General features: G+C 35.9%; 1 protein-coding gene across 1 annotated transcript in view; it reads left to right on the top strand.

Moving 5' to 3' along the window:
• CDH9 (cadherin 9) overlaps window positions 1–25,598 on the top strand; it is a gene marked incomplete at both ends in the record, with an annotated part of 66,240 nt that extends 40,642 nt beyond the window's left edge. Inside the window, 9 exons of the mRNA XM_084208358.1 lie at window positions 1,598–1,717; window positions 3,835–4,002; window positions 7,727–7,914; window positions 9,223–9,476; window positions 10,749–10,885; window positions 12,283–12,404; window positions 21,949–22,066; window positions 22,153–22,404; window positions 25,111–25,598. Coding sequence (XP_084064484.1) covers window positions 1,598–1,717; window positions 3,835–4,002; window positions 7,727–7,914; window positions 9,223–9,476; window positions 10,749–10,885; window positions 12,283–12,404; window positions 21,949–22,066; window positions 22,153–22,404; window positions 25,111–25,598 — 1,847 coding nt within the window. The remainder of the gene's footprint in view (window positions 1–1,597; window positions 1,718–3,834; window positions 4,003–7,726; window positions 7,915–9,222; window positions 9,477–10,748; window positions 10,886–12,282; window positions 12,405–21,948; window positions 22,067–22,152; window positions 22,405–25,110) is intronic.
• Window positions 25,599–26,215: the final 617 nt, after the last annotated feature.

The following is a 26,215-nucleotide window of genomic DNA, read 5'->3' as shown; positions in this document are numbered from 1 at the left end:
TTCTGCTGGACAGTGTTAGTGGTTAAAATGTCCTTAAATATTCTCTTCTTTGGGATAACCTTTACAGTTCAGCTTGGCACACAGATGACCTCTAGCTGTTTAACCAGGCAAAAAGTAATCCAGATACCTGACAGCAAAAATCATCTTCAGAGTCTGATGATTTGTGACAAAGCATTTCTACAACTTTTTTGTGCTGATTTGTTGCAGAGAGAAAAGGATTCATCCTCTCTTGACATGCTCCTCAGATAACCTGAAATGTTGGGAATTGTTGTGTAGGTTAAACTATTATTTGTAAAGCTATGTTGCATACTATGAAAAAAGTAGTTGCATCTAACAGGACCTGATGATAATGTACCCTCACAAATCTGTTTTGATTACTTGTTTGATTTCTATTTTCCCAATCCCTGGGATATGCTCAAAAGCAACAGTACAAATGATTCACTTCAATGTCATTAATCACAGGTAAATAAGGGTCTTCTAAACTTCCAGTCAAGACAGACATTTACCTACAACTTATCTGAGGGAACTTCAGTCTAGAGACACTGAAAGTATAGAAAAAGAGGAATAGGAAATTATATCAATTAAGTTGACTGCTAACTAGAATTTTTCCTTGCAAAGAAAGTGAGATAAAAAAACCAAAAAACCCTGGCCAAAAACAGGGTAATGAGCTTCTTCTCAGTCAGCCTTCTTCCCCTGGCAAGGAGTCAAGCACCTTTACACCTCTAGCTATTGGGCTGCCTTCATCTATCTAGACATTTGTCAGCTCTAGATTGTGTGAGCAAAATGCATTCTGACATCTAAGTGCTAAGAAAAAAAAAAGCTTGTGAAGGATACCTTTGTGCTTTTATATCTTATAAGAAAGGCTTTACAGAAGCTTTCATTTGCTTCCAACCCATAAACTACACCAAATGTATTGGCTCACAGTACTCATAATCCTGTATAACCTATATTTTCTTTTTTATGATCACAGGACAAGGGTAAACTATTGTCACATAAAATAAGTGAATGCCAAAAAAACCTCAGCAGCATTTAATGCCCTATATTTGCCAAATAACTTTGACCAAGAAAGAAAAAACAAAAAAAAAAAAACCAAACAAAAAAACCCCCAAAATCCCACAAATAGAATTTCTTATTGCAAAACCAATCTTTTTTTAAATAGAAAATCAGTTTAGGATGAGACAAATTGTTTTATTGAGCCAGAATTCAGACACTTGCCATTTGTCATCTGAGCAGAAAATGAGTATGGGGAAATTTGCTTTAGGTTTATTTATTAATTAAAGCAAACCTTTAAGTGAACAGTTTCAACTGAGGTTGCGTTATTGCCAGAGAACAATTTTCATATCTGTTTGATCACCAACAACCTAATGCTGTGTTGGGTTTCAAAGATATGTCAGTCCCTGTGTGTTTATCTTGTTACACTGAAGCATGGATCTTAAGTGATAATGATTTTAGGTCCAGTCACCCTGAAGATGGGATTTTATTTTACCGTCTCTTGAGTAGGATAACTCTGAATTCAATACTTCAACAACTGCATATGGTTTACAAGAAGTGGATGCCTTCCTAAAATCTGCTGATTCTTTGCTTGGTACCCATTTAGGTACATCTGTTATTCAGGTGACAGCCACAGATGCCGATGATGCCAACTACGGGAACAGTGCCAAAGTGGTGTACAGCATCCTCCAGGGACAGCCATATTTCTCAGTGGATCCAGAAACAGGTTAGCAATCCATTCAGACTCACTGGAATCAAAATAAAAGTGTGGTTTTTTCTGTTAAAATAATGTTAATGCAAAAAAATTGCTTTTCTTGTTATAACTAAGATTTCCAGAAGATGATTGTTAACTGTAAAGGCCAAAAGTTTTTTGTTTTTTTTTTTTTAAATATGTAAAATACTGTAAAGGGCCCAAACACACATCAAAATTAGTCACAAGCCTATTTTACATCAGTCTCTGGGAATTTCATCTGTTTACCTTTTAAAAACATAAATAGGAGCTGGACATTTTCATACTATAAGGTAAAAAAAAATCTCACAGGCAATTAATTATTTCTAAAAGTTTGGAATAGATCCCTGACCATTGATTTTTAATCAGTTAATATTTAACTTTTTTTTTTTTGAAGCTGTATTATGATTCCAAGAGTTATGGGAACTGAAGCAAGTATCATTAATGCTTTAAATTTGAAAGGAATTAATTGAAGCCTTTTTCACTCTTATGCAAGACTTTGTAAAAGAGACAAACACAAACTAAATTAAAAAAAAAAAAAGTGAATTTGGATATCTATGACTCAAAATTAAGGTTCAGAAAAGAAAGATGTCACCAGAACTCTCCTATTCCAAATATCTGATCCTAAGGCACTCAAGACTCAATAGGCATTGCATTCGTTTTTCTTGCATGCTATCAAAATTTTCTAATTGAGAATTTAAGTGCAACTCTGTCCAGAATCCCTGAAATTCCTACTCCATTAAGAGTTCTCAGATCATGGCTAACTCTGTTGAAACAATTTGGGTTTTTTTCTAAATACAGCAAAGACATAATATGCAAAAGATAATTAATGACAAGGCTACAATTTTAAAAGGGAGCATAAAGATTTTGCATTGGATAAAATTGTTTGGATCTCCGCCCTTTTTCAATCTCTCTCTTTTGTTTTCTCTTTTCTCCTGTCCCCTACTCAAACATCACTACCAGGCATGAACAGGGAAACAGGACCAGTACCACATGGGCAATAACTGATGGCAGCAAGTGTTTAGGCAGGCAGACAGTAAGAGAAGCACCTGGCCTCTCATCTTTGGTTCAGGGATTATTTTTTCATTTTAATCCAATTTGCAGTATTATGTTACATGTATTAGCAAGCCTAGGTATGATAATCAGGCCTGGTAATCCTGGCTTAGACATAAATGTCATAACCACTAAGCTGCAAAGGTTTTTTCTTTATTTCACTCACTTGCTAGAAGTATAAATTTTCCAGGGTTGCCCTTTTTTTGTGTGTGTAATATCAAACTGAGCCTATAATGAAAGCCTTCTTTGGAGAAAGAAAAGGAAGGGCTGTGAATCCTCCAAGCAGGACACTATGCTTACATTCTCCCACTTCACAAGAGAAAGCTCTGCTCATTCCAGCTTTGAAAAGCCAGCACTCTTCCAAATTAAAAATAAAAATAAAATAAAAAACTTTGCTTGGTTTTCAAAAAGGAACTTTAACGAAAAGTGGTGTACTGTGTCACTTTTGGTTTTCTCACATGAGACCTTTTTTGTTTGTGTACTGCAAAAAGTGTCTGAGACATTCAAATTACAGTTATGAAATCCTTCAAACTGGACACCCCAAAAAAGTTTTTTCAAAACTAATTTTAGACTCTTGTCGAATTCCTTTATTAGCTGTAGTCCCAGCTGACTTACAATGAACATCACTGACCATCAAAATCAATGATCTATTACAGCACAGAATAATGAATCCTGGGCATGTTAGAGTTCAGCCTTGTGCTATAATATCAAAATGTCACCAGGGCTGAAGATTACACAATATAGTAAATAATACTGGGGATAGAAACTGCAAAATGTCATTAATTCAATGAACATATTGATATTTTTGTCATTAAAAGAATAATCAAATTGATTTAGCAAAACAAAAATAATGAATAATATCTGTTACATTTTTTTTTGTCTTTTTTCTTAAAACCACATTAAAACATCCATAGATTGAAAGGTTTATTGCAATGTACCTTGTTGTGATTGCTATGGATTATCATCTGCACAGTGTATCTGACAGGAATCTATCTAAGAGCTGTGATGGATGGGGCTTCTCCTTGACCACCCTGTCTCTCCTTTTTTTTCCCTCCTTCAAGGCATAATCAAGACTGCTTTACCAGACATGAGCAGAGAAAACAGGGAGCAATACCAAGTGGTCATCCAGGCTAAAGACATGGGAGGCCAGATGGGAGGACTATCAGGGACCACCACCGTGAACATCACACTGACCGACGTCAACGACAATCCACCTCGCTTCCCCCAGAGTATGGAGCATCTAATAGTTTGGCTTTCCAAAGAACCTCTCAAAAATCAGCTGGTTTGCTTTGGCCATCTGGAAGTTTTGGGGGTTTTTATCACTGTTTTTGTAGTACTTACCCACTGCTGAGTCTGTTTATTTTGCGGCATCCCAAGGCAAATGAGAATCTCTGCTGACATTTTTTTAATATCAAATTCTTTGTTGGAGTGATAAACTTCTCTTTCTTACTCTTCTTACAGAAATATAAACTGTAACAATAGTTTAGGCCAACTGCAGGGACTTTAGAGGAATTTAACTACAAAATACAAGGATCTGTTCTTGGAAACACTTCAACTATGTTGAAGCAAGCAAATACATCTTAGGTTTTCTAATGTTCTGACATGCACAGGCAGAGTTTATCAGGTCATTTGTTCTGCTGGCAGTCTAAGCATTTGGTTTAGGTACTAGTAATCTGTGTTCAGTTCTTGAATGATTTTGATAATCTAGGCCAGTCAGACACAATAAAATAAGGTTTTTTAAAAATATCTTTGTACAAGAAAAAAAATAGCAAATAGCAGAAAGCTGCACAACACAGAAAGCTTCAGAGTAATACCCTACAAAAATCTTTTTATCCTAGGCCAGTGTTTAAATCCAATCTCACATTGTTACAGTCAGAGTCTGATAACTGCTTGATAGGCTGCAGATAGGAGAAATTTACAGCCTCCGTTCAGTGCCTGCCAGAAAAGTGTCCACATAATAAAATTTGAATTGCTTGTTCACACTGATGAGAGACCTGGCTCTCTTTACAGATCCACTAAGGACTGAACAAAGAGAGCTGATTTATAAAATGCTCTCCTGGACTTGAAAAGCACTTCAGTACCATGGCAATAAGTACACCCAGAATAGTACAAACTGTTCAACCTAGCACAGATTTAAAAAGATATTGGAAAACTCTGACAGCATGGAAGAATGGATCTTTTTGGAATTATAAATTACTGCTTTAATCTCTATCAATGATAACACATTGCTTTAAAAGAAGAGAAGGGAGGGGAAGTTTTGCAACCCTTATAAAGAAATTTAATTTCAATTCACAGAGTTCACTTGATGAGAATCACCTTCACATGGTAAATTCAAACATCAATTTTTAACTGAACTTCCTGTTTGACTTCATGAGGGGATACTTTTTTAAAATGTGTAGCATGATGCAGCCTATAATATTTTGGCAAATAGGAATTCTGGAACCTAAACTATAATTTATTGTGGCACATTACATTTTAAGCCTCACTGTTGAATAAAATCAAATAAGATAAAAGAAAGAATGAAGAATGTATAGAACTGCACAATAATTCAAGGTTTCCAGTCCCCTTAGCCTGTGTTCTTCACGGTATTCTTTTTTCAAAATTAACTGAAACCTCAAGTCTATGAAAGCTTTTCTGATTATTTCAATAAACTTTGGGATGGGTACTTTTTAGAGAAATGTACACAATTTGATGGCTCAAACAATGTTCACCCTAGTATTCGACTTTGAACTTCACTGAAACACACTGTGTGGCCTACAGAAGGCCCGCTGTGGGATCTTCTGATGCTGCAGTTTCAGTTGTGCCGATCATCCTTCCCTCTCGATTTCTTTCTCCTCAGCAGGCTGGTTTTTAGTGCTTTCTAGGTATCAAAGAAAGAGAAATATCAGGCAGATTTGATTTCTTCTTAGGTAGTTATGAAGAGGGGTACTCCTTCAAAAAATTATCTTTTCTGAAAGTTTGCTTTTTGTGAAAATAATTGTATTGCTTTTTCTCTTATGTGAAGCAACAATAAGAAAAATTGTTGCCCAAAGTAGAGGATGAACAGCAGTTGCAAGCAACACCAGTTAATATCAAGGTATTTGAGACCCAAAAATTAATTTCTTAGAGGGACTGGAGAAAGTAAAATGGCACTGTGAAGTAGTGGCTGTTCAGACTGCATCAAGAAGAAGCATTTCCTGTTTTGTTGTGTTTCCTAAAAGTAGTCGTGGAAAATTAGAAGACATAGGCCTAAACGGAATTAAAATGGTGCTATAATGAAAACCTTACGCATTTTGAATTCTATTGTACTCTAAACCAAATAGCCATCTCACATGCTGAAATGTGCAGCGTTCACACTGCACCACAAAAATAGGAATGCTTTCAAACAAAAAACCACTGAAGGCATTTATCTGGAAGGAGTAGTAAGTACCATGACTGAATCTGTTCTTATGGTAGATCTGGCTCAGCTGCCAAACCCTTGAATTTGTCAAGGGTTCAAGGCTTGAAATTCATGGTTTAGCTGCCAGGAATCCTACCTTTCATCCCATTTTCAGACTGGTTTGAGGAAACAATGTACATTTTAATCTGTGTGGATCACAGAAAAATAGGCTGCTGCTGAGTTTTCACTTACAACCTTGAATTTGTGACAGCAATCACAATTTAGCATCAAGCATTAGCTTCCATTTTGTTACACATCCATATAAATATAAGGTATATTCAGGAGCTCTCTTTTGTACTTTACAACTGGGGACAGAAACTCATTCTGCACTTTGAATTTTGATATGTTCCTTGTATTAAATGGATCAGGTCAGGATCCTTTAAAAGGTGTCTTAAAAGGGCATGTTAATAGAGGAAATAGGGTTGTTGCAACAAAGAGAGTTGACTGCACTTTACTACAAGTCAATACAATTTATATGTGTACTCTTTGTATCCTTTGAATAAAGGTTGTACACTTTATTAGGTGCTAATTTTGTCAGATTTTTAAGGTATTTCTCCAGTGCTACTACTTCATTCAGCAAAATAATACGAATTTACATGAAAAAACAGATCAAAAGAAAGATCAGATGTTGGCATGTTATGTGCGAAATATGAACCCATCAGATGTGTTTGGATTTTTTTACATTTTCTTGGTAGCAAATAACAGAAAATACTGAATTTGAATTTTTTTTTTTGTCTTGCTAGTGAGGAAACGTCTATGTCTGCTTCCTCCTAGTGAAGAAATCCATCTGATTAATAGTTCTTCTGCTACAACATGTCTTTAAAATTAGATTTTTTTTTTAAATAATGTTGTCAGAAAATAGGTTTGAATTCACTTTTCATACACACAAGCAAGAGTAAAGAGTCTGTGTACTCAGATTTCCTTCTAAAAGACTCTGATTATAAAAATAACAATAGAAATTAACATGAACATATATCCAAATGCCCTTTACCATGGCTCTTTAGCATGTATTATCAATAACAGATAAATTTATTATTTTCAAACAGAACACTTACTGGAATATATTTCAAAGTAATTAAAAGAAAAAGCTATTCTATTTTAGTCTCTTTCCAAAATCCTCACTGATTTCTACAACTCTTGTTTGAGAAAAACCTTGAGAGAACGAAACAAAATCCTTTACTAAATCTAAATATATCTAGGAACATTTCTAGATAAAAATATATAGAGAGAGAGCTAATAATCAGGGTAAGAACTGGTATCTTACTCTTTTGCACCTTTTTCCCTTAAAGCTGAAGAATAAAAAGAAGAATCACAGTGTTATATGGCTTTGAAGAATAACTTGAATTTTTTTGACAGTTTGTCAATCAACTGCAAATCCTATTTTAAAGTTTAGTGTGATGACTAGCAGCATTTTTCCTAAATGTTTGGAACTTCAGGTTACTAAAAAAAAATCGCGGTGAAATTGAAGATAATTTTTATTCAGAAAAAAATAAAAAGTTTCTCAAAACAATAAATGTTTGACTTTGCTCTTCTAGGCTCCTACCAGTTCAGCTCTCCTGAATCTGCACCACCTGGGACGCCTCTTGGCAGAATTAAAGCCAATGACCCTGATGTGGGAGAAAATGCAGAGATTGAGTATAGCATCTCCAGTGGGGATGGATCAGACATGTTTGATATCATCACTGACAAGGACACACAGGAAGGGATTATAACTGTCAAAAAGGTTTACTTTTTCTCCCTCTCTTTTATATGTACTTAGCTCTTCAGGTGTGACGGTTATTTTTCTTTTTCCAGGGGAAGGGAGGGTAGATCGCACAAGGGGTCAGGCTGCCAAGGAGCTGTTGTATTAGTTTTGTTCTTCTCTTTCTTCAGCAGGTATCTGTTATTTTCAAGTCTCAAGGGAAATTTACTGGCATGTCACTTCACATAAAGCAATATTTCAGGGGCTGCGGTCTGTTCAATATATAGACTCTCACACACAGCACTTTCAAATTAGGGCTGTGAAAACTTGGAGAGGTTCAGTTCACAGTGGGGTTTATCAGCTGATTGCTGTGCTAAGACTTACAAGAGTGGTAGGCTTACCTGGAGCTTGATGAATTTGCACATCCAAGACTAAACTCTCCCTCTCTAATCTGTTCAACAGTCAGTTATCCCCAGCACCTAAAATCTGTCTTGGTTTAAGTCCAGTCTTGGTGATACTTCAGTTGTTATGTATGATGTCAGTGAAACTCCAAAGAGCAAAGACATTCTCAGAAATTCAATTCAAAATACCATGTCTGACAACATTATTGGTTGCTTTTCAGAATTCAGCCTCTTAAACTCTGAACACTTTTTTTTATGTTAGTGTTATTAAATATATCAGTAACATTAATTCATAACCACCTATAAATAAAATACCAAACAATAAGCATATTTGGAAGCACATATACTTGTTTATGTATATGTATCTGTGAAGGTCTACCCACATATACATATATGTATATGCATGATATAAATGTCATATGGATTGAAAATCAAAATTCACAGATTTTCTTTTTACTGAGGAACACAGAGACCAGGGACAAGTCTGGTTTGTTCCTACTGCCAAACAGGCATGCGTAAATGGCAATGGGTACAAGAAAGTAAAGAAAAGATAAATATGACAGAGATCATTCAGGAACTGGAATAATTGCTCTTTTTACTGCCAATGCGATGAATCAAATAAGAATTCACACAACTCGTTGTTGTGGACTGAGTAAAACTTCCACATTTGATCTTTTTATTTTTATATAAGTCAAAGCCTCCTGTTTTTTTCAGGAATCTGAACAATTAATAGGCAGAGGGATCATAACTGCCTTGCTATCCTATAATAATCTTTAATTTTAATGTCTAGAATATGATCTAATATACTCCATCTTCCCCAAGATGGATTAAAAGTTTGAGCTTTCGCTCCTAAAAATGTTTCACCTTTTGATTCAGACTGTAAAACTTACTCACATTTTTTTGTAAAGTGATGTAATTTTCTGTATTATTATTATTATTTGCTCCTCAGCGTCTGGATTTTGAGAACAAGGTGTTATATACCCTAAAAGTAGAAGCAAGCAACACTCATCCTGATCCTCGTTTTCTTCAGCTGGGGCCATTCAAAGACACGGCTTTTGTGAAAATTTCTGTTGAAGACATTGATGAACCTCCAGTGTTCAGCAGACCCTGGTATTTAATAGAGGTAGATGAAGATGCCAAGGAAGGAAGCATTATTGGGCAAGTTGTAGCCCAAGACCCAGATATAGCAAAGAATGCAATAAAGTAAGCCATTTTGCAATATTAAATTCTTTAGATTTTGTGGGTCAACGGAGAACGACGAGAGTGCAAGGTAGAAAGAGGTTGTTTGGGTAATTAAGCACATAGGGGCTGTTGGAAAATGTTCAAGAGAAATATCTATGTGAGCTTGTGAAGGCAAATACAATTAGCACAATGAGTGGTGCAGAGGATGCTTTTTAAGAACAGTCTGCAGGAACCAGGTAAAAAGAAAGGAGATGTCAGCATTTAATCGCCAGCATGTTCTAGTAGTTTCTCCAAGCTGTTCATAAAATTATTCTTTTACACTATCTAAAACACCCAAAATTTTGTATTTCTGTGCTCCCTGATGCTTGATAGCAGTCACAATTCTGTACATAACATTCATGTTCCATAACTTAACTATTTAATGATCACAGTATATTGAATAAGAAATGATTGCAAGAAAGTAATAACAATTAGAAGTAAGAGTTCAGTGCTGTGAAATTGCTGTAATTGTTACCAATCTGCTATTATTATCTGCAGTGACAAACAGGGCACTTAAGTTTGTCTATTTACCATGCAAGTGATTATGAAAATTGATCTCTGCATTTCTGAACAAGCCTTCTGTGTCCTACAGCAGTAAGTGTTGAGGTAGGAGGTGTAAGAGGAGGAGGAAAATAAAATATTTTTAAGTAAAATATGTATAAAATCTCAGTTTAACCTAATAATGACTGCCAGCTACTAGGCTGATTAAAAAACAGCTGTAAACCAAGTTTTCCTCATTGGGTAAGAACAAAGCAAAAGCAACTATCACAAAACAAGATTTTAAGAAGTTTCATCTTAATGAACAAGTAATTGAAAGATTTTTCTGTTGAATTTTGTGGTCCTTGTGACACATCAAAAATAGATTTTTTAAATTGATATTTCCTTGTGTCTGCAATGTGTGTCCTTTGGTGACAGAGTTCTCTAAAAAACAATTAATTTGCAAAAAATCTTTTCTAAAAAAAGTTCACTTTTAGTTATTATTCCAAAATTCATGTTATGAGCTAAAATATAATTTCAATTATCAATCTAAAATCTACCCACATAATAATTTGCTCTTCATCCTCCTCACTAGTCTTAAAATTGGTTCTAAGCATTTGTAGCATGCAGGTAGTTATGGGAAAGCTTAAGTTAATTGTAAAGAAAGCATTCTTGATCAAGCACAGTTAGAATTGGAAAACTTTTAGAGGTGGCTGTGAGCTAAACTGGAGACTGAAATGGGAGATTGTGATGCTCAATTTTACTGTATCTTGACAGATATTCTGTAGATCGACACACTGACCTTGACAGAATATTCAACATCTATTCAGGAAATGGATCCTTATTCCTCTCGAAGCCACTTGACCGAGAAGAAACTCCCTGGCACAACATCACTGTCATAGCAACTGAAATCAGTAAGATGAAGATAAATTTTATCTCAGAAGAATATTTGAGCTGAAAAAATAATTAAATTCTACAGTTTCTATGACTTACCTTGTTTCATTAGTTTTGCCTTTATCTAGATATTATTGATAGACAAGACATCTTTAAACACACATATTAAAGTCCAATTCATTATTTTAAGATACGTTTTGCCTGTTTTTTACAAAGATATTTAGGAATCTCAGGCTCAAAAAACCCATGTACAATATACATTAGATAAATTAACCAGTTCCTTGAGAATTTGCATCAAAGAGTTTGGTGCAGGTGTGATGCACTGGCTCTATCCCAAGCTAAGCCTTTGGGAAAATCCTTGGAGGAAGAGGAGAAAAAAATGTCCTTGACATACAAATACATTGTCAAAATAACCTCTGTAAATGAGAAAAAATTATGCTTTAGCTCAACTGATTTAACTTATCTCAGAAAATGGCTTTGTTTGAAGTCAAGGCTTGGGAAATTTTTTGCCCTCCATATCTGAAGTAAGCCCTGGGCTTAATCTTTTACCTGGATTCTTTGCTATTCTGTTAGATACTTTCAGGCTAGATGTGTCTTGCCTACCTTTTTGCTGAGGCAACAGTCATCAAAGGGGGAAACAGACTGATTTTAGTGAAAAACTTTTCTGCCTTCCTTTATTCTCCTATAGATCCCCCTGGAGTCAATGTGCTTAAGAGTCTGAGAGTTGGGTAATATGGAGAGATGAATCGTATCCCCATTTTCAGAAAGATTTATATCTTTTACCTTTTCCTCTTGAATGCTTTTCATTGTTTGGTTAAAAATGTTCTGCATTTTTAATATGCATAGTGTGAGAATTGTCTCTGGCTATACCTTGAGTTAGGAGGTTTGTGAAGATTGGTTGATGATCATATCCTGCATATATATTTTATTATTTTTTTTTATACAGTTAGGGGAGGAAGGACAATTTTGGTCTGGGTTTTTTATGATTTTGTGTTTGTGTGTGGTGGTGTTCACTGACACTCTTACTGCTTTATTGATTTAAAAAGGTAAATGTTCTTAACAACTCAGCCTCATGGAACAACTTTTGCAATGAAATATTTGTTGAACTGACATAAAGAATATAACTCCATAACAACTCAGTGACCTGTTTGTAATGCAAATCAATTTTAGCATACTTTATATGTATATATACATATATACATATACATATATATATAAAATAATATAAACACTTGTTTCAATTATAAATAGGGCTTTCATGTATATGTCATGTATGTCATCAGAGAATTAAATATAATTGTTTTAGTATAATCTAGAAAATTGAAAATTTCTAATATCTATTGTATATCTATTCTAAAAAAAAGGTATTATTTTCATATACATATCTCTTTGTATTGAAATATATTTTTTCTTCCAGATAATCCTAAACAAAGTAGCCAGATACCTGTCTTCATACGGATTTTAGACATAAATGATCATGCACCAGAGTTTGCCAACTACTATGAAACATTTGTTTGTGAAAATGCAAAAGCAGGACAGGTAAACCAATACTTATATTACCAAAGAACTTGTAAGGAAACTATCCTGCAGTGCCATCATGAAGACTTCGACATATTAGTTTGAACAGCAGTAGACTAACCCAGCCTCTTCACTTCCTACCTTCTGCAGAAAATACAAGCTGATTTAAAAGAGGACATAAAAGATGAAGGATAATATCCTAGTACAATAGCATAAGATATAATAAAAAATGACACTTTAAGGTGGTATTTCACTTCTAATATCAGAAAATATTTTTCAGAAATAGTTTAACATAATGCTACAAAATGTTTTATGCTGTACAATAATTCCATTTATTTCTAGATTTTTAGCTAACGTAGCAACACCTTCAAGTACATGAAGCAAGAAAATCTTTATTATGCCTCAGTTAAGAAGATATGTAAACCAAACTTTTTCAAAAAAAAGGGCAATACAACTGTTTCCATTGTAGGTTAATGTCTGGTATTGAGTCGAGTCTGGTCAAAGGTTATGTATATCCCTTTCTAAACTACCTCAGAATTCTGTTAAGTTCTAAGAGACAAGAAAAAAAATGTAGATAAAACAAAGTGATAATTTGGATTTGAGTAAGTAGATAAACCAACAGAACTTACAGCCAGCATATGGTGAAAATGTCTTAATATTGCTGCCATTACAACACCATCTATTTATGCTAATGCCAGTCAGTCCTTCAGTTTTAAATCCTGAGAAAAAATATTTTTTCTGAAAGTATTTACAAAAGAACTGGACTTAGTAGTAGATAGGGTACTTTAAGATTATCTCTCCAAAATGGCTCATGCTCTTCTCTAGACTGAATAATTTTTGACTGGAAGAAAAATGTTGAGATCATTATTTTCACTAGCACAAACATAGGTGGGCTCCTGCTCTCAGAGAGACAAGCCAGGATGGAGCCCTAAGAACAGCTTAAGTCTATCCTCATGTCTCTGTAGCTTTAGGCTGTCATTACACAGCCAAAACTCTCTGGCTTCACAGAAAATTTGTGGAAAGGATCAGAATGTATAATATTTTGTTTTTCTTAAGAGCACAGTGACCACACAATATTCAAATATTTTACGAAGATGGGTGATATGGACACGTATCAGGAGCCATACTCATGCTTTACCTGATTTTTTACCAGTGTTTATTTAAGTCACAGAAACTTCACTGAAGGCAGCATAGATGGTACCTGGGATGAGTTTAGCTTTTCAGGTATTACAGAACTCTATGCAGAACAAGAAGACGTGTTCTTGCTCAATTCAGATCCAATTCAAGTGATGTTTTATGAATTGTTTAACAGATAGAAAAAGAAAATAAAAAGGGAGAAAAAAGAGTATGCAATAGATTGTAGGGAGACTGCATAAGATTCTATTTATTTTTCATTCATTAAACATAATATCAGAATTCAGGCAAAATGGATTAGGATGGAAGAAGATACTTTGATTTAAAAAATCACTTCCCTTTGAAGAGGTATTTGACAATTTTTTCATTCTTTTTTTAAAGAATGTTTCACTATTTTTCATGTAAATTATATAAATAGATGAATATACACATCAAAGGAAGTGATGAAATAAATTAAAACAGTGGAAGGAATTATCATACCAGAAAAATGAAAACAGAGTAGTTTTCACAACAACTAAGGTTTATAATCACATCATCCTGTGTTAACCAGTGACATAAATTGCCACTTAAGAATACATTTCAAGCCTTACAGAAGGTACAAAAAGCTTTTGGTTATTAGACCCAGAGAGTTTTAAATTATGACTTTTAAGCTTCTTTTTTCCATGCTGAATGCATTCAGGTAATTCTAGCCATTAAGTTCAAACAGCTGCCGTAGAACCTAAATTCTGTTAGTGTAACAATGTCTCATTACACAAGACAAAATTGAGGTAAATAAAATCTCAGTGTGATGACCAGTAGAAAAGTGAGCCATGTATTTTATTTGCATAACAAAAATAAAGGTTCAAAAGCTTAGAAATTAAGAGCTAATTGAAATTAATCTTGTGCAATTTTGCCAACCAACAAACACAGGTTTTGTCATATATTCGAAGTTCAGTCCAGGCATACTGGCTGTCAATTTCCTTAATCCAGTTTCCATCTAGTCTAGCATACTTGGTGAAATATCCATGAATATATGAAATATCATTTACCTTTCTGGTAAATTCTGAGCTTACATAATAACAGCTATGACAGGGACCCATTAGATAGGTATGCATGTTGTTTTCCAGACCTCCTACACATCTAATTAACCAAGGTATATTCAGCAATTATTTTCCCTCATTGGAAAAACCCACAAAAATACTAGAAATAGAGTGTGCACCAAGTGTAGCTGCAGGAAAATGCGAGATCCATTTTGGTTTTCTATTTTTTACCAGCCGAGGTCTTCAAGAGAGGCACCTAGAATTCACATTTGAACATTTATGTGTAATTGACTTAGTATTTCAGAAGACAGACTGCCTTTAATACATGAGAGTACTTTTATTTTGGTGCTTAAAATAGCAATGAATATAGAAATATGAACTTGAATGTTTTGGCCAAGTGTGCTAAGTTCCAGAACCTGTATTGCTCTTGTCTAGCAGCCCCTGTTTAGTATAAGAAAAATGGAAACATGTCCATTTAGTACTATCCCAACCTCTTTCAGAGGTTGCCTAAACCAGCTTTTTTATTATAACCATTATTGCTTCTTGACACATCAGAGCACTGCTTCTGCATCTGGTACCATAACAAAAGAATCACACTGAGAAGATAAATATATCTAGGTTTTTGGGGTTTTTTTGTTGTTTTTTTTTTTTTTTTAACCAGGACCAGTTATTAACCAGGACTGCTCTCTAAGTCTCACGTGCATCAGGAAGCATCAGAATGATCAAATTTTGTTCTCTGCCACCAAGCAAGAGTACTCATTCTCAGCATCAACAAATATTAGACCCTTCACTCGTGGTTTTCAGATAGCCTTAGGAGGGTCAGAGGAAAGAAAATCCTACAGAGTTTCTTCTACTTTTTTGTCTCCAAGCAAAAATGGTATGACTGGGAAGAAACCTTATCATAAAGGTTTAATAAAAATTCATCTTCATTAGGCTGAAACACATTTGTCACCATGAGAATCCTATTCCATTGGCTAGTACACAGGCTAAAGAAAAGTAGGGAGCAGACTTTCTCTTGTGCAATTTAGAAACCCCTCATCCTGAAGCCCCAGGGACTGTTGTGGGGAAGGCTTTGGTACAAGCTCTCTCATGCCCTTGTCACAAGAATTAATTGGGCCTTTTTAGCTGGATTAGAGGATGAGTACTCTCCATGGAAACCAGGAAGATATACTTGAGAAGGAGACTGATTTAACTGAACAACTTGCTGGTAAAAATTTAGCTCCATAGTTTATTGCATAGTTTATTGTTGGCAAAAATTTAGCCAATTTCAACATCCATCACGAAAACAACCTGGGTCACTATTTTTCCTTTCTAATGCAATATTCTTTCCTGCCACTCAGAGGCTTTCAGACATCAAAATGTAGAAAGTTTGTTTCCTCCTTCAGAGACCTGGCCGATTTTTCTATTCATTGCTCTCCATACCCTCCCTCTGTCTTTTAAAATAGAGCAGAGAGAGATCACTTTTTCACAAGCATGCATTGCTAATTATCAGTCATGGCTTTATATATGTTGCAGCTGCTTCACTAGGTAGACACCTTTTGGCTTATTTCAGTGAGAGACCCATGCTAACAGTCTGTCTTTTTAAGTAAGAATTGAAGTGAGAGTTTTCCAACTTTTGATAAGCACTCAGTCCTGCTTAAAACTGCCAACACATTTGTGGAACAGATCCAAGATCTGGAAACCAAACTGCTTTGCATTACTGAACGTGAAGTTTTGTTAAGTGGCAGGCATCTATTCAAGCTTGCACGTGTGTGATGGAGGCTGTTTTCTTCAGCTAGCACCTTACAGGGGTATAGCCTAGAATTGTGTCTGTACAAGTGTCATCACTCAGGCTGCATAATGACAAGATGGACATCCACTGACAGCTGGATTGATTTTGAAACACTCCTATGGGCCATATCATCAAGTCTTTTACATAACCTTTGTCCCGTGAATTTATGCTTGCTGTTAGCAAAACATTCAAACTTAGCTAGTGATTGACCCTACTAGATCATACAGGCAGGAAAAGGGGTAAGAGGAAGAAAGAGGAAAAAAGCTGTTCTTCCATCGTTTTCCCATAACATTTGCACACATTGTTCTCATGATTGCCATACATAGTTTCACAGGATTTTTTTCCCCATTGTTTATTGCAGACAAAGTGGTGAAGTCTTTCTGGCTTCCTAGAGAAACACTTGCAGCACCAAATAAGTTCAGTAACTTTCAAGAAAGCCAGTGCTTTGAGATACGGAATTTCTGTTCCCTTCTATACTACTTCTTAAAAAAATTTTAGACAAAAATAAACACTAACATTTCCTAGACATTTCTTTCTCAAGTGCTTGGAGATGCTTTTAAGTCTATTTCTCTGTTGTACAACAACCAGGTTTAACTAAGAGCATGATATAATGAAAAATGAAAGCCCAAATGCTTCAAGTGGATTAAGTCTGCTCCTCTCTTCTGTTACATACAGAAAAAACAAAAAATTCAAAATTGTTACTGTATCTCTACCTTAACAATATCTTTCTCTAGTGGTCTTTGTGACTGGAAGTACAATTTTTGTGCTATATGATAATCATGTTGTATTTAAACTTCAGAAAGGCAATATACAACACTCACCATCTTAAATTTCTGTGAAAGTGACATTATTTTTCACCATATATAGTGAATTTTGAAAGAAAGAATTTTGAGAAAGAAAAAGGTGTAGAAATAAAATAAAAGCCACCAATATATTACTGTTTTGAAAAGAAGTAGCAGCAAAATTCTTTGCAAACTTTCTATTTGTCTCAGGTTTTGTTTTATTAGTAGAAATGCTTAAACTGAAAATATATAGTATGTGCCCACCTGTGGACCTCATCTTGTTCATGTTTCTCCAAGGAACTTTTCAAAGCATGTGGCTGTAGTTTTTTTAGAGTACACCCTGGAGCCAAGGTGCAACAGCCATTTATTTGCATGACATGCCAAGACAGCACACGCTGAAAAGCCCATCTTAAAAGCGTCCAGATAGTGCTGACCTCTGTGCTGATAAAGCTTAACATTTGTTTTAATGGTTCCTATATTTCTTTTAAATGCATTCCCAAGGCTGAGCCTACAACCAAAACCTTCTACTTGTGTAGCTCTCTGTGTATACAAGTGCAGCCTCAGGAACACTAACAGCATGCTCTGAAGTGCACAGAGACCCTTCCTGTTTCAGAATTCCCCCACCTAGCTTCTACTTGCTTGCTGTCTTTAAAACAACTTGAAGAGCAGTCTTTGCCTAAGGATATATGAGCTACATAGAAGGAATCTGTTTCTAGGCAGTCCACTCACCCCAACCACTTTTTCAGACATGAGTATGAATAACTGTAAAATAGCCTGAACATAAACTACAATCCTAGTTTTGACTGTGGTGCAAGTTCTAAAATCACAGCACCCAGGTCAGAAATACCAAACAATATGAAACAGGATTGTAATTGCCTGTGCAAGAAGTCAATATTCCACTCTTTTATAGACCCTCTTAAAGTACTGGAGGATGACAACAGGATCTCTCTAGAGCCTTCTCTCCATACTGAACAACCCCAACTCTCTCAGCGTGTCTTTATAGCACACGTGTTCCATACCCCTAACCATCTTTGTTCCCCTACAGTGGACTCACCTCAACAGACCCACATCTCTATTACGGTTAGGACTCTAGACCTGAATTCAGCACTCCAGGTGGGATCTCACAAGGGAAGAGTAGAGCAGTAGAATCACTTCTCTTGACCTGCTGGCCACTCCTCTTTTGATGCAGCCCAAGATACAGTTGGCCTTCTGGGCTCTGAGCGCACATTGGTGGCTCATGTCCTGCTTTTCATTACCAGAGCCCTCAAGTTCTTCTCTGCAAGGCTGCTGTCAAGGACATCTTCTCCCATTCTGTGCTCTTGTCAAGGATTGACCTGGACCACGTGCAGCACCTTGTACTTGGACTTGTTGAACTTTGTGAGATTCTCATAGGTCTATTTCTCAAGATTTCCCAGGTCTCTGGACAGGATCCCTTCCTACTGTTGTGTCAACCACGCCACTCTGCCTCGTGTCATCTGCAAACTTGCTGAGGATGCACCTGATCTCAATGCCTATGTCATTTATAAAGATATTAAAGAGAACTTTTCCCAAGACACCAGTAATTGTCAGAGCACTGCTAAACAGCATGGCTAAATGAGCACTGGTCCCAAGATCATTAAGAAAAGTTTCCATTGGGAATAATTCTTCTTGCTACTCATTTAACATTGTCAAAGTGCTACAAACATCTTGTCCTGAATGTAAAAGAGAAAATTTCATGTCAATGCCTATGTTTAACTTTTCATTACCCTCAAAAAAAAGTGACCTTAAAAACTTGAATTGACCCTTTAAGATCCACTCAAGAGTATGACACTATTTTTTTAAATACACAAAAGTGTTCATGCACATGCATAGTGACAATCAAAATAGTGACAATATTGCTGTATTTTCTAAAATGTGCTCATTCACAGGGGAAGGTATGAAAGGAAGAAAATAATGAGAATGGTTTTATTTTTTCTAAGCTTGATCTGCTTGAAATGTATTTGAGTAAAAGTAATTTTCTTAAAATAACTCTTCTGTCATAAATCTTACAGCATCAGAGACCCTGCTCTCAAGTCCTGATGAAGAGTGATCATAACTCAATGTCCATAATTGCATCAAAATGGGTGAATATATTTCTGAAATGAAATCACAAAGTGGACACAAAAGAGTACTAGCTTTTCTTCCTATAAATGAGATACTTAAAAATAGCTAGATCACTTTAATTTCTGTGGTGATTATCATTGACATAATTGTCTTTTATTTACAGTTGTATAAGTGAAAAAGAAAAATCCCTAATTAGATAAGATTTCTAATTTCCTTTCACCTGTTCATCACTTGGAACAATTCACCTGCAATCATAGTTTCTCATTGTTCTTTTAATCTCCCATTTTTTTCTGCTAGGCAACAGCTGGTTCTCAATTTATGTTGCCAATAGTTAGATCAGGTAATGAGGTTGGGTTTTTTTCTTCTTCAGCCTTACCCTCAACAACAATTATTTGTTGTAATTAGGTTCCTCTGTGCCTGGTACAATTGTATTTCTCCATGTGATTTGCACATGAAGGGATTCAAATCTTACAAACGCCGAATGATTACATCTCAAAAAAGACCCAAGATACTCAACTACAGTTTCTGATAGTTATTGCAGCAGGATATTTTCTCCTTTACTTTTTCAGCAAGTAATTGTAAACTGCACAAACGTTGTAACTTACTCTAATTTTCTCTTCTCCCTGGTACTTTTCTATTTCTTCTGTATTTTCAAATTTGTGCTAATGAGAAAGGAATATTTTCTCATTTAAATTTGGTGTCTTGGCCCAATCAAAATAATTGGGGTGTTTTTTAGCAATATTTTTAACCTGTGGAGAACTAAAATAAAGCCAAATCCTAGTCTTGCTTTCTGTACTAACATTCTCAGAGGCAGATTACAGGAAAGATAAAAGCAATTGAACATTGTAAAGTTATTGACATAAACTGTAATGCAGAAACAATCTAAACAGGATACTTCACCATAAACAAGGACTTGACTAATCTTGTGAAACAGCTAAACATTTAAAAAAAATACAAATCAAAGATCAATGAACATTAAATGCTTTAAAAGTGATGAGATTTTTATATGTAGTTGTTACTCTAATTGCACTTAGAAAAACTGCACAATCCTGCTTTGAGCATAGTCACATCCTTTTGTGCAAGGCTGATGTTTAAAAATTACTATTCAAGTTCCTCAATATACCTCAAAAGTAAAAAGAAATTATAAAAAATATTTTGTGCTTTTTTTAGAAGGAGATGTTGGAAAGTGAATGAGCTAAAGGCAGACCCCTCAACTGTTTCTGTGTTGTGTTTTGGTTTTTTTGCTTTGGATTTTTTAAAATTATTATTCAATATGATTACCTGTAATCACATTATCTAAAGCTAACTAGAAAAAATGGGTCGAATATTCATGGTGCAGTACAGCACTAGCAGTATCTGAATGATAACAGCAAAAAACCACTTCAATATAACGATTCATTCTGTGAGATACTAAATACCTTCAAAAATTTAACTGTATCCTCAAGTCCCATTAAGGCCACTGTTCCAAGACAGTATATATGAAAAAGGAATTCCTTATTTGATTGGCACAAAGCTTACAGATCATTTAGTGCTACTTTTCAATTACAGTATTTCTGGAAGAAGTCAAGCTGCACCTTCTCTGGAAATAAGAGGGGAAAAAAAGCCTTTGATGACAAGTGGCTTTGATATCTGTGGGATTTAAAGACATCCTGAACACTGGAAACACCTGAAAACTCAAGACAGTCATTGGCTCCATCTTGGCTTTGAAAGAAAAAATGTCTGGCTGCTGAACTCATTCTGCCTCTAAGTGCCATGGAAATGAACCTGTACTGAGTTATAGCATCCTCAGTTGAGACTCACTCCTATGCTCATGCTACCAGTTTTGTCATCTTGTGATTGAATGCAAACCTGTCCTTGCAAGCCAAGGTGGACTAGGGGTTACTCTCTAGCGTGACACCCACCAGGAAGGCAAAATGACAGAACAGCCACTCACAGAGCTTTCTGGAGTTACTGTGGCATGGCAATAAATGTTGCAAGTCAATTAATAAACCACAGTTGTTCCCATGTAACTTTTCCTTCCTCAGTTCTGCAGCTGTTTCCTTTAGCCTCCCTGTCAGTCCAGGAGAAGATAGATTAAAAAAATAGTAAAATTTTTAGCATTTGTATGTGTCTACATAAACATGAGTACACACGTTTGCATGTTTTGATGCAACGGGAAAGCTCATACAATCCAGAGGTACTGCTGAAGCCTCTCTTTTTACAGCCCACTCTGCTCTGACCCTATTCTGGCACTATTATCACTCCTTCCCAGCTGGGCTTGAGTGGCCTTGTTAGGGCAGCTATTAAGCTCCACAGCCAGAGGTTTCAATTTAGGAGGGAGTAAAGATTCTCTTTTTATTACCCCAGGAGAATTGAGAATCCTGCCAGTGCAGTACTCCAATTTATCGCCAGGAGCAGATGAGGTGGATTGAGAATTAGACCCACTTAACAACTGGTTTACACAGCACTCTCTGTCATTGCTACATGAAGCCACAGGAGGTTTATGGCTTATTCAGAAGGGCAAATGTTTCTGTATCACTGCAAGATAGTGAGTACAAATCAAAGCACATGGCTCTTCTACAGTGAGGACTGGACTCTTTTTCATCCTTTGTTATGTGTTTAAACCATAAAATAATTTGTTTATTGTAACCTCTACTGTATTTATGTGGGAAAAATTTGGCTCAGGACATCAGTTTTTGTCTTCAGATAGAGAGCCATTGGATTTTTACGGGACATGAAAAGCAGAGAATTGAAACACAAGATTTCTAAAATAGCATGAAATACTCTTTCCTTTATAGCTCATACAGACCGTGAGTGCAATTGACAAAGATCAGCCTCCTCGAGGACACAAATTTTTCTTTGAGTTGGCGCCAGAATTTGCTGTTCATCCAAACTTCTCTGTTGTAGACAACAAAGGTAACTGCTGACCTTAACATCTCCCTCCCCAATGTCACATGAAACTTAATCCAGAAACATTTATCGATTCTCTGCTTCCATTCTAGATAACACAGCAGGAATTCTGACCAGGAGAAATGGATACAGCCGTAGTAAGACGAGTACCTATCTTCTGCCAATCATTATCTTTGACAACGACTACCCGATCCAGAGCAGCACGGGCACGCTGACCATCCGGGTGTGTGCCTGTGACAGCCGGGGGAACATGCAGTCCTGCAGCGCCGAGGCCTTGCTGCTCCCTGCCGGCCTCAGCACGGGGGCACTGGTGGCCATTCTCCTCTGCATCATTATCCTGCTAGGTAGGTATCTGTGATGAGATGTTTACTTGACCAGACAAAGATCTAGTCACTTCAAGGGTCTGGTTGTTCTTAAAACCCTTATTCACATGATCCTGCAGAAAAATATCACCATTACTCTTTAGAAGATTGTGTGAGACTGTGCTATTCAGATTAAATACAATTGAAAATATATGGTCAGTTTTAGTTACCATGCTTGTTTGAGTAATGTTCATACCATAAGCAGATCTTCATTTAGATCCAGAACTTTAAAATCATATTTCTGAAGCTCTGCTAAGTTTTGCAACAATGTTATGAATTATATTATCTATTTAATGCTGAAAGATTTGGATTTTTCCTGTTCAGAAAACATTTAGCTCAAAACCATAGGATAGGAATATTCAATTTCTTGCAAGCGATAGTGAGAACTGCTGATTAAATAAGAACAGAAGTCAGATGAGTGTTTGGAAGGCAGAAGTATTAAAAAGATGTGGTTACATATGAAGGAAGTAGAATAAATGTTAGCTCATTATCTGGTGTTAAGAACATAAAAATTTCAACTTGCACATTTTGCAAGAAAAGTGTCATCACCTCTACTTTCCAGTAAAACTCTGCAGAAAAACTCTTTCCTTTCTCACCAGCCCTAGCAAACATAGCTTGCCAAGGGGTCAGTGGGAAGCTACAGGTGTTAGTTTATACATTTATAAGAGGATATATATTTTTTTTTTTCAGTTTTTACCCTGGATTCAAGATAACTCTGTGATCCTTTAATATTTGCTATAGGTATTAGAAGAAGGGCAATATCTATAAAATGTATCTGTACTGGGCTTAAGGGAGGGAGAATACTTGAGCTCCAGCAAACGGATAAACTGCTTAGATTCAGGAGTCGCTGCTGGCCTGGTTTCAGCATCAGCCCCCTTGGGTTCCCCAGGATGTTGCCCAGGCATAGTCAGGGAATCTGCTGATAGTCTGCTGAGAGACAGAACTTGAAAGGCCCCATTCCCAGGAGAAAATTATGGTTCAAGCTCTGCCAGACCTAGCTCTTCACCTTGCATAGTTCTTATCATCATGTCAACAAGCCCTGCATCTTTAAAGCCATCCTGCATGCCCTGACAAGAGCAGGAAAAACGGAGCATGAAACATATGCCCTTACTCACTCAGAATGAAAACATTGGTCTGATCAGCTGCAATGCTTGAGTACAGATTGAACAAATCTGTACTAAACTTTGTACTTCTCGAAGTTAAATGTGCCTTAGGGTCACAGCAATGGAATGTGAGGCTCAGAAGAGGATCAGGGACCATTGCCGTGCAGAACAAGTATGACCACTTTGTATCTCAGCCCCAGGGTTAGAGGCCCTGCCCTCCTTAGCACTTCTGACATAAGTCAAACAAATGTAGCTGGGGAGTATCCAAACAGGATTTTTAGTCTACAGCTAGTGTGATACTCAGCATCTTATTTAATTTTTCAACAAGGTAGCATGTTATAATAGTAAGCTGGCATCAACATGCCCAACATAGGTGAGACATATTAAGTACCAGGCTGTGAAAGACACTTCATAATAACCTCTCAGTCGTCTGCCTTTTTCTCCTAGATGGAATTCTTAAACTTACTAAAGTGTGTAGTTTCTCATCTAGTATTATGAAAAGGGCCTCTGTACAAGTACAAGACGGAAAACCTAAACAATACAGAATGAAATATATTTTTATTAATTTTATATTCACAACTTAGTATCATGGCATGTGGAAGATCTTCATTCCCCTCTCCCTACCTGCAGCATGTCAAATCTTAGCTTTTATTCACCAATACTCAGGTGATTCAGAGTAAAAACTTAGCTCTTAGGACTCAACTAAACCATTCACCACTGTTGTAATTTATGGTTCAGCAATCGCTGTTATGTCTCATTGACAGATGGACTTTCTGGCCTCTTTTATTTACTCCAGCTACTGGAGAGAGAGTCAGATTCTTACATGCACTTAAGCATTGAATTGCTACTGAAATCAATAGTATTTAGACACCAGAATGTATTTACAAAATCCTAACTTCATTTTTTTATCTCTCCTTAGAGAGCTTCATTTTTGTATCAATCCTTACCTCTTCAGAAGAGTTATTCAACTAGCACTTCATAAACTAAGGGGTTCATGTTTTTCAAAAGAAACATTTAGTAACAAAGACAGGATTTCAATTCTTGCAGTCATTGAAGCAAAAGTAGCTTTGTCAATTATATTGATACCCTAAGGTCTTCAGGTTCTTATTTTCAGAGGGACCTGTAGATACCATATTTAAAAGTGAATTAGACACTTGGGAATACCTAAATCACTAGCTTTCAAGAGCGTGAATAACTTTTGCCATGGAGATTCAACTACATTTGATGAAAGGGCCGTTAGTGACAGCCAGAAAGGTGGTACTTACAAAATTAAAACCAAAATCAAGCCTTAGCAGGATAATATTGCATGGTATCATTTACTTTTCAACTTCAGCTTAGTAACAAATTTATTTAAAATATAAAAAATTTTGATAATTTCTTCCATAAGTTTAAAAAAAGGATAAGTTTTTGATTGCTATCAAATCATTAATACTTTCCCTTATTAACTTGGAGATAGACTACATTCCTACTAAAAATCCCATTTCAGCCTTAAAACCTTTCCAGGTCAAAAGATGAGTTAAAATTTTGCCTAATTTATTTACTTTCTAACGATCTGTTCCTTCATTCACTTTTTGTTTCCTTTTAGTATTGGTTGTCTTGTTTACGGCTCTCAAGAGACAGAGGAAGAAAGAGCCCTTGATCATCTCAAAAGATGATGTTCGGGACAATATTGTGACCTACAATGATGAAGGAGGTGGGGAAGAAGACACCCAGGCTTTTGACATTGGCACACTGAGAAACCCAGAAGCAAGGGAGGAAAGTAAGATGAGAAGAGATGTTATCCCAGAAACAATATTTCAGATAAGGCGGACTGCCCCTCTTTGGGAAAACATCGATGTTCAAGATTTTATTCACAGAAGGTTAAAGGAAAATGATTCAGACCCAGCTGCCCCTCCTTATGATTCATTAGCAACATATGCTTACGAAGGAAATGATTCCATAGCAAATTCACTCAGCTCCCTGGAATCACTCACCACAGAAGGCAACCAAGACTACGATTACCTCAGTGACTGGGGACCCCGGTTTAAAAAACTAGCAGATATGTATGGTGGAGAGGACAGTGATCGAGACTGAGAAAGTAATCTGTGACCTGGTCAGTGTTAGTGGAATTCATGTCTATGTTCCTAGATAAATAAAGTGGCCTACTCTCTTACTTGGGAATTAAAAATTTACAAAAAAATAGGTGTTGTCTTAGTAAGGGTTTGCTTAATCAATAAGTCAACGTGAATGAATATGAACGATTGAGATTTTAAAAAACACTATAACCAACCTTCTATGCCTAGAAACCTCTGATGAAAGGGTTTTATAGGGAATGAAAAGACAATAAAAGGCTTTTTGCGCCTTTGATAATTACATGGAAACTCCATATTTTTAAATTGCTTTGCTTTACCTTTCCTACTATGTTGGATAGTGTGCATCTGCATTGTAACTTAATCTCAAAAATATACTTTAAAAAGATTAATATTACTGCCATATTTATTGAGTTAAAAATGTCTGTGTGTTGATTCATCCTGATATTTTTATATATGTATATTTATATTTTTGTATTTTTATTAAATAAATTAGAATTTATAAAAAGACTACTTACTCATGTATTTTGTCAATCATAAAGAACTGCCCAATCTTTCTGAACTAAGGAAACTTTGTATTGTGCAATACTTCATTTTTGAATGCACCTTCTTCTATCAGAT

Source organism: Fringilla coelebs, assembly GCF_963513975.1.
Source record: "Fringilla coelebs genome assembly, chromosome: 1".
In the NCBI taxonomy this organism is placed as follows: Eukaryota; Metazoa; Chordata; class Aves; order Passeriformes; family Fringillidae; genus Fringilla; species Fringilla coelebs.
This window is presented reverse-complemented; position numbering and strand designations above follow the sequence as displayed.